The sequence below is a fragment of the Rhinolophus sinicus genome, chromosome 1 (genome assembly GCF_057876585.1).
Source record: "Rhinolophus sinicus isolate RSI-liver-muscle chromosome 1, RSI-T2T, whole genome shotgun sequence".
NCBI lineage: Eukaryota > Metazoa > Chordata > Mammalia > Chiroptera > Rhinolophidae > Rhinolophus > Rhinolophus sinicus.
Window position 1 is genome coordinate 39,139,137 of NC_142501.1, and position 9,274 is coordinate 39,148,410.

A 9,274-nucleotide genomic window follows, 5' to 3' on the forward strand; every position below is an offset into this window, starting at 1 on the left:
TTTTCCATGTCAATCCCCTATTAAATCCTGTGAAAAACTGGAACCTTTACTGGACTTTAGCATGTACTATATATCCATTTCTAAGTTACTTAAAACAACACAGAACAATGGGTGAGCCTAAATATATTGATCTCAAAGTCCAACAGATGAAGAATTATTGTTTAAAGAAAAACATCAGATTGCTTATCTGAAGTAAAATACTATTTTCACAATAGTACAGCCAGCTTTTGGCATTATAATGGTTTTAACTGGTTCATGAGGGCTCTGTTCATTTCTATCTAAATTAAAAGGCCTTCGTCTGTTTGTTCAGCCTTGTCTCCCCAGGATCTCAATTGCCAATCACTTCCCATGGAGAGGTTCAGAATTGACCTGTGACAAAGACTGAAAGAGGCTGAGGCTTCTTTTGTATATTTTTGAACAAATTTCAAGTGATGGGCAATAACCAAAGTTATGCCTTGTATGACCAACGACAAATAACTAAATGAAAAATACTTTTCACAGTGACAGGAACTAAAACTCCAGTCATATTTAAGTAGCTATTAAATTGTAGTTGTTAGTGCCTTAAAAATGTGCTTAGCTCTTTGGGGGGAAAAGGCCATTTATCAATTCAATATGAGGTTTCCTGAGAAATATATGGATGTAAAATTAATTGGTATAATACTAGATGTAAAAAGCATTATTGATTCATATTTGTCTTAAATTGAAAAATCACACATACTACAAATGATTTTGGCTAAAATTTTACCACTGCAGGTATAGAACCCTCCTTAGTGAATTATAATGACTCATCATTTAATTCATTGAAATAAATCGATGACCAAAATAACATTCGCCATATACAATATTGTTTTGCAATTCTGTCCAGCTTTATCTTATTACCATGTTAGTATGTAGGCATTTGGACTGAATAACTAACGGGTCTATACATCTGGTCCAACCCTAAGGTTTTTTTATTGTACCAAAATTATAGAAACACTAAAACATTTCATTATCCTCTGATTTACTTTGAATCTTTTTTGGTTATGAAACTAATATAATATGGCATTAAAATGTAGCTCAAAATATTTAAAATGCAATTTTTTCTCATTATTCTGGTTTAGGTGGATAAAATATTTTTCTAAAGTTCAATAAATTACAACCCTCAAAAATTCTACATGATCTTCTAACGTTAATTTTCCTTTGTTCCTGTGGTTTATTCATGACATTTCATGAATACTACCCAATCAAATTCAGTTTACTTGGTTCAAGATGCTGCAGTGGGAAGTAGTTCCCTGACGGGGGATACAATAGATCTGACCTCTAGTGCTGGCTCCAGGTAGCTGTGTGACCTTGGGAAGGTGTTTAATATATCTGAACTTAATTTCCCTCATAATGTAAAATGCAGGGGTCTGGACAAGCTGATATCTGAGGTTCCTTCTGGCTCCACTTTCTATGACTTGCAGTTCTGTTGCCATAAAGTCAGCAGAGGGAGCACTTTATCTACATCTCATAAATTTTGACTATTATTTCAACACCTTTCAAAAATTAAGGGGTTTGTGAAGAAAATTATTGAAACTAAAAAATTGACAATCCTTCAGTTTGTGTAAGAATACAAATTGGATTATAAATCTGAGAAAAGTTTAGAAATGATTTGTTTCTTGAATCCCATGATAAAGTCCCACAAATAATTCTCACAAGAAAATTATTTTATAAACACTAAGGAGCTAAAATATACGGAGAAACTAAGCACCCCTAAGTATATTTATACGGGACCCAGTGAAAGAGAAACACACCAGACTATACAACAGAGGCTATCCAGTGTCAAAGTTGAAAAGTGAAAAATGCATCAATCATAATAACATTACCAAATTGGGTCTAATATAAACAAACCACACAAGTGATTGGTAGGTTTTCCACTTTTCATTGTTACGTTGGGAACAAGCAGGTAAACAGCCAGAGCGTGGAGGCTTGCAAGAGACTGGAAATGTGTGATAGCAAGCCAATGACAAATAAAGTCATATATCTGAGAACCTGAATGACTTTCATCCCTATAGTCATATATCTTTTAAAATTAATGGAGCATCCATTATGCCTTTTTAATTATTAGACAATTTCATATCATGTATTAAAGTTTTTATTCCTTAGTAAGAATTTTAAGATCACAAAATAATGTGGCAATATTTAGGTAATAGAATTTATGGAGTGTTGAAAATACTAGAATATAAAGATAATTTCTAGTTTATCTTCACATACTAAACTTTTCTAAACCAGCTGGCTTCTTGCAGACAGTATTTATTTATTTTTTAAAATAATTTAAAACAGCATAAGCTTGTACCAAGCATTAAGCATTGTAACAAAAGTGCAACTTTTCAGCAAATCCTCCCCAAAAGATATTTGAACTCAAAATATCATTAGCACATATTTTCTCCCTACAAAAATAGCATGTCAGACATCATTAATTGGATGTATTAACAACTATGTACATAAGAGCCACCTTGTAGGCTAAGAGTTTAACGTTGTTTAAACACAGCGTTTGAGGCAAACAGTAGCAACAGCAGCAGCAAATGCACCAAACTGACTAAAAGACCCAGATATTTTCTTCACTCATAGTCAGACTGTTGTGTCTCACCCCTTACATAACATTCAAGTGAGATTTCTCACAGTGCTACCTTGGCAACAAACTAAAAATATCTAGACAAGGTCTTGGTTTAAGCCTTATTATAAAAAAAAAAAAAAAAGCTTTCTTTGTGATTATCTCGTATCTGTTTTGGTCTCCAGAAAATACATAGACTTGGAGATGGGAAGGCCTCGCAGGGCTTCATTCCACATCTTTACAGAATTTCCAATCAAAACTGAGTAATGCTTTCCTCCACTTTTGTGATTTAACAGAATGTAGGATAAATCAGTTTGGACTTGTTTTCTTTTTTTTGTTTTAAGTTCAGTGCACATTCTTTATGTTTTTTACAGCAAGATTATAAAACCGTAGGAACATGAGGATTAAATGGCAGGGTGGGAATAGATGCAATACATACATACATATATAACATATATATGTGTGTGTGCATATATATATATATATATATATATATATATGTATATATGTAATGAAATTGATTCACGGTCAATTTCTCAATAAAGTGCCAGCAAATGTACTAAGAATGATTCTGGCCTTCCTCATCCATTTCCTTCCCCCACTTAGTTCTGATGAGGGCCTAACTCCGTGTCTCTTTAAACAAGTGCAACTAAGAGATACCATTCAAACCATCTAGAATAGGTTGCAACGTGAGCCACCGCATCCTCTCTTCCTCTGAAAAACATAGGCCTTTTAAAGAGCTGAACATTATAAAATACTGAAGAGTAAATTCAATTCTGAAAGATCCTCATTCTGTTCGAGGAAAGCCTCCTGAAGCAGGCAGGACAGCTTTGAGTCATTGACTTGACCTGCTGTTCGACGTCAACTCCTCCGCCACCTTTCCTCTACCCTGGTTCAATTAGCTCACCCACAGACCAGAGCCTTCTTACTTCCTCGAGAATTAGGTTCTGCATTTTAAAAGATAATGGAACATGGCCTAAAGGACGGCAAAACTTATTTTGGGGAGCTCTTTAAAGAAAAAAGAATCAATATCTAGCGCGGAGGTTCTTTTACAGCTGGTGTGGGAAGAAAGGGATGCTAGTGTGTTGGAGGTCGGGGTGGTGAGGGATGAGCAAAACAGGAACTCCAAACGTACACAAAACACCTGTTTTGTTTTGTTTTTTTTAAAGCCTGTCGTGCATCTATTACACTTCCCCCCTTAAAAAACGTTAAGGGTATTTTATTAATATTATTCCTCGTGAACCTTCCTCCTAAGAAAGGGGCGCAAAGATTCAGGGGGTTTCCTTTCCTGGCTGCAAGGCATCTTCCTGAGCAGAACTCTCCGGGTTCGCGTGCTCACGGGGGCCAGCGAAGGGAAGGTGGGTGCGGCCGTGCGGGTGAGGCGGGTGCAGTGCCCCAGGGGGCGCCACCTCGTGCGGCAGGAGGGTCGCGGCGGCGGCGGAGCCAGCCTTCTCGGGAGGGGGCGACAACACAGAGGACAGGCAGGGGAAGGCGGCGGCAGCGGCGGCTGCGGCTGCGGCTGCGGCGGCAGCCGGGGCGGGGATGCCGGGGTACAGCAGCGGGAATGGGGCGGCGGCCGCCGCCGGGTACAGGTACTTCTCCAGGCCGCTTTTGTCCAGAAAGGGTTGCACGTAGGCGGCGGCCGCCGAAGGCGAGAGGAAGTAGAACGGCAGGCAGAAAGGGGCCGCGGCGGCCGCCGGCTGCGCAAAGGGCGCGCCTCCGCCAAACGCCACCAGCGAACTGAGCAGGGCAGCGTCTGGTCTCAGCAGAGCGGCCGCGGCAGCAGGGTCGGGCCCCAGGAGTGCGGCGGCCGCCGCCGCCGCGCCACCCCCTGGGCCTCCTCGGGAATCCAGCCTCATCCTCTTGGGCGCCGGCGAGTCCTCCCCGGGGGGCTCCTGCTTGATGGTGACGCGGTTCGCCCCCGCACCTTTGCCCTTCTCGCGGTCCGGCCGGGCCTCGGCCTCGCCGCCGTAGCCGCTGTCAGTGTCCGTGTCGTTCTCGGCGGTGAGCTCCGCGCTGGGCTGAGTCCGCTGAATGACCGGCACGCAGTGGGCGAGGGGCTCCAGCTTCTGCCCAGCGCGCTCCAGGCAGGGGGCGGCCGCGGACCCAGTGGGGGCCGCGGCGGAGGGCGCGCCCGTGCCTTTGCTCAGAGGGACCTGTTGAGTCAACAGCTGGGGGGTAGGCAAGAACTGAGTGGCCACAGCGTGCAAGTGGTTGATCAGCTGGACACACCGCGGCTCCCTGGGCGTCCAGCTCTCAAACCGGGAGAGGTATTGCAAGACTTCTTTGGCGCATGTTTGAAATCCCGAGTGGAACACATCCAATTCGGACTGAATGGGCGATTTCAGAGATCGCTCCCCTAGGATGGGGAAGGGGGGGGGGGACAGAGGAATGGAGGCAAGGGGGAAAAAAACTGACGTTAAAACATCTGCTTATCACGTGGGCCCTGCATTGACTAAAGTGATCTCGGTTTTTCCTCTGTATTCGAGTGATATAATCCTCCGGTTACGGGGGGGTGGTGGTGGCGGGGGTGGGGAGCAGGGGGGCGCTGTGCTCCCAGCTGAAAAACTAAAGTAGAGAGGGTGCAACCGCCACTTTAAATAAAAAATCTGATTCCTCTGAGTTCTGCTGAAAGCTTCTAGGATGCTTCGGGAAACGGGCACTTTCCAATGAAGGGAAACTATAAGCAATTTCACAAATGAGAGTGAACCCGTGGGCCCACGGAAGGAGGTGGGGGCGGGGGAAGAGTCCTAACACTGCTCCTCTGTGGACTGCAGGGCTTCAACAGGGTGGGTTGGCCTTCCTGAACCGACTTACCATTCTGTAAAGCAATTATCTTCTGATGCTGCTGCTCGGTTAAGGCTGTTAAAGCTTTTAAGTGTTTCAAAGTTAATTCCAAGACTACCGCTTTCTCCAGATGCCCCAGAGTCTGCAGTGGTGCAAAAGAGAATGGGGGCAGTTGGTTACTTAAACACACACATTTGGCTTGACTGGCTCTCCATTCAGCACAACAACTTAAGCAAACACTTTGAAAGAAGTATTATTCCTATACTTCTTGAGCTTTCCACAAGACAGGTTATAATGATTTCTCGCCTTCAGTTGTGAGCACCTACTCTTGAGTTTGTGAGAAACTCTACACTATACCACAAGTTGTAAGGTATCTGATATTTACATTTATTCTTATATCTCTGGGAGTAGTACCAGGCTATTAACACTCCCTTGGAGAGCAGCAAAGAAGGAAAATGTGCATCTTACTGTCAACTTCAGATGTTCAGGCAATAAATCTTTCAGCTGAGCAATGCATTCATTAATTCGGTCTCTTCTTTTCTTTTCTATTAATCTGTGCGGTAATTTGTAGGTATCCTTAATATATGAGAGTCATGGAAGAGAGAAAACAATAAGATAAACATTCATTTACTGGATATAACAATATCCCCCACCCGCCCCAAAAACATATTATGTGATAAACTATGCCCCAAAAAGCCCCCAAAACATATTATGCGATAAACTATGCCCATGAAATCTTTTTCCTCTGGGCTGTTCTGAAATGCAATTTAAATTCAGGTATGATGTTTAATCTCCCCCTGAGAGTATCCAGCAAACCACTTAAAATTCACAGTTGGGGAAGCTTAAGAGCTGGAATATATTTGTGGGCAGAGCTTCGCTGTGAAACCAATGGCCCTAATTAACTATCCAGGCAGGTTATAGGGAGCATCGGAAACTTACTCTTACCTTGCTATCATCTCGCTTCATGCTCCTTTTGGGTTTGCACATATACAAAGAAGAATAGTCCAGTCTGCAAAACAGAAATCAGCATCAGGCACCCATTCGGGAAGGGCTCTGCCCTCACCCGCTCCATACCACTTTTGGGAAAAGAAAAAAAAAATCAAACTGAAGCCCAGGCAGATATTCGCAAGGGTGCGTGCACCTTACCCTATAAAATCTCTGTGTTCCAGTAACTGTCTCTCTTGCAAATGAGGAATTCCTTCGTCCATGTTCAACCGCTGTCCGTTTCCTCTGTTTCGATTTTTGGGGTTCTGTTCTAAAATCTGTGGGACGGTAGCTTTGGGAGATCTTGGGGGGAATCTGTGCGTCTCCAGTCTCTCCCTCTTCAGCGCAGTGTTGAAAGTGTGAAGCAGTTGGTCCCCCCCTCCCACCGCGCTCGCTTTCTCGCACACACACGCACACACACGCACGCACACTCGCGCCAGCCCCACTGCGCTGGTAGTTTGCTCTCACTCCGGGCAGTGTTTGGCCACAGGGCACGCGCGTCGCCGGCCAGACCAGCACCCAGCTCACGTGCGGAACGTACCATCCGCGGTCCAGCCCGGAGGGGGGCGGGGGAGGAGGGGCCGGGCCGGGAGGGGGCGTCAGGAGAAGGCTGAGAGGGAAAGCGAACGGCGGGAGGGGGCGGGGGCACCTGATCGGGGCCACCGGAAAGGAAAAACAACTTCAGCCAAGCTATTCATCTTCCCAAAGGCAATGCAGTCAGTTGGGGGAGGAGGAGGGGGTGCCGGGGGTGCGGGGCAGCCAGTGCTTCCTCGGCTCCGAAATGTGACTCCCTCAGTCCGTCCGTCATTAGGGTGCAGGAACGTGAACGTGGCTTTTTGCTTTACCACCGACTATGTTGTTGGTTTGGACCAGAGAAAGGAAAGAGAAAGAGAATTCGCGGTGGGTAAACTTCACTCTCGAAGGAAAATTTGGAGACTTGTTTGCTCATTGGCCTGGGGGAACCCCTTGGCCCTGGATGGAGGTTGCCCCGAAAAAGGGCAACTTGAAATCCTCTCCTTGAAAGATTTAAGATAAATGAAAATGTCACTGGGTCAGAATGTCGCAATCCAAGTGTCTTTTGGAGACAGTGTCCCTGGGCCACCCAAACTTCCCGCAGCAGCCGGAATTGCGGTATCACTAATCACAGCAGCAGATGACGACGTTTGGGGCCTCTGGTGCTCCCGGAGGAACTCGGCGGGGAAGGAGGGGTAGAGGAGGGGGTGGCACGATAGGGGCTACCGCAGAAAAGCAATGCAGCATTATCACTCGCCTGCTAAACTCCGCCGCCCCTCAATGCCTGAGGTGGCGCTGCGTGCTTCCTTTCCCCTCCCCCCTCATGCGATAAGCGACACCGGGAGTGTGCAGAGCCCACGTTTACTACCGCTGGCACCTCCAAAGCCTCCCTCCTTAATCCTGTCTCAAACGGGTACCAGCACAGGGCCAGCAACGTGATCCGACCTGCCGCTGCTGCCACATCACTGCGCGGGGGAATCCGTGCGCGCGCGTGCGCGCGCTCGCCCTGCAGCCGCTGCGACCCGCGCGGGGAAGCACAGGCCAGCGGCCGCCGGGCTACCTTTTCCCTAGACCCATCCCGGGAGCATGACTCATTGGTAGTGAGAGTTACCGGGAGGTGCCCAGAGATGCGCACTGTCATCTGTCACAGCCGGCGGCAAGGGACCTTGGAGGCCAGGGAGGAGCAAGCATGTCCTGCGGGACTCCCCCAGTCTCCCCCCCCCCGCCTCCCCGCTGCCGCTACTCGGGCTTTCGGAGTGTGGGATGGAGAGAATATACATTAAACTCTCTGTATATAGGTAGATAGGAAACAAAAGGTTTTTCTTTCTGGCACCGAGAGTAAGATCTACATTCTCCCGCGTGAGCTCCGAAACATTCATTATTGCCAGTGGTACGTGAACCGAGGGGAGAAGTACACCGAATGCACACGCACCGGGACGGAGCAGGGACTGGGGCCGTCGCTACGTGTCTCCTGGCCCACCCCGCCGAACGCGGGTTCCGGGGACGGATCTGGGTCGCGGGAAGCGGCGGCTAAGAGGCGGTCACGTGTCTGCAGGAGTCGCGTCTCCGTCCGGCCTCCGGGAGCCGCCCGGCCGCGGCTGCGGTGCGCGCTGCCGCAGTCTCCCGAGTCCGGGGCGGAGACGCGCGCGGCGTCTGGCTTCGTGACTCCGGCGGCAGCGGCGGCGGCCCAAGCTCACCCCCGCGTGAGGAGACGCTGGCGGTCCGTTCACTTCGTCTGTTTAGAGGGCTCTTTAAGGTCACTCGACTACCTCAAATAGGGGGACGTATTTTGCACCAAACAGGCAGTTTAATAATGATAATACTTAAAAAGTATTTTTACAATACTGATTTTATTTTAAACCTCGATGCATCCTCTCTCTTATTTCCAAGTAATTGGGTGATGAATTCCTTTCGGTAGGGAGGACAATTTGAAGCCCTAAAAGCAATGTATCTCCGCAGTACAAAATTGACAATAAAACAAAACAAACAAACGGGGTGGGGAGAATGCCTATAAGGTGAACAAATAAAAAATTAAAATACCAGCTTACCTTAGAGGTTTCTGAATGTTTGGAGAAGGAATAGGGTGCAAATGTTTTCTCCAGGGCTAAATTTTCACTTGAAAAGGATGGCTGGAGTATTTAGTGAAAATGAAATGATGACTGGATCACTGCTTCTGGGCCTTGTCAGGTAGAGCAGACAATACACATGGCAGACATCTGATCAGGGCAAACCTTAGGGACTAAGTTTGGGACAGACTGAAGCAAGTTAAAATAAGAGAAATAGGGAAAGAAGCCTAGTGCATCACAGATGTGTTAATTTGGGATGTAAACTTCCCATAATTTAAAAACACAAAGGCCTGTTGCTGCAAATGAAGCCTTGTATGTTATCGCTTCTATCTCTTCTGTCCCAATTTTCCCT

General features: G+C 46.7%; 1 protein-coding gene across 2 annotated transcripts; it reads right to left on the minus strand.

Annotated features, from left to right (window-relative positions):
• Positions 1 to 724: 724 nt before the first annotated feature.
• BHLHE41 (basic helix-loop-helix family member e41) lies at positions 725 to 8,463 on the minus strand. 2 transcript variants are annotated; one of them, XM_019737601.3, is made up of 6 exons: positions 8,289 to 8,463; positions 6,506 to 7,194; positions 6,305 to 6,368; positions 5,828 to 5,935; positions 5,390 to 5,501; positions 725 to 4,931 (listed from the first exon to the last, which is right to left on the minus strand). In XM_019737601.3, the coding sequence occupies exons 2-6, from the start codon at positions 6,565 to 6,567 to the stop codon at positions 3,844 to 3,846; spliced, it is 1,434 nt and encodes a 477-aa protein (XP_019593160.1). In that variant the 5' UTR covers positions 6,568 to 7,194; positions 8,289 to 8,463; the 3' UTR covers positions 725 to 3,843. The 2 variants fall into 2 exon arrangements, with proteins under 2 accessions (XP_019593160.1, XP_074182009.1); XM_074325908.2 differs by lacking the exon at positions 8,289 to 8,463 and having other exon boundaries at positions 6,506 to 8,059.
• Between the last annotated feature and the right edge of the window lie 811 nt (positions 8,464 to 9,274).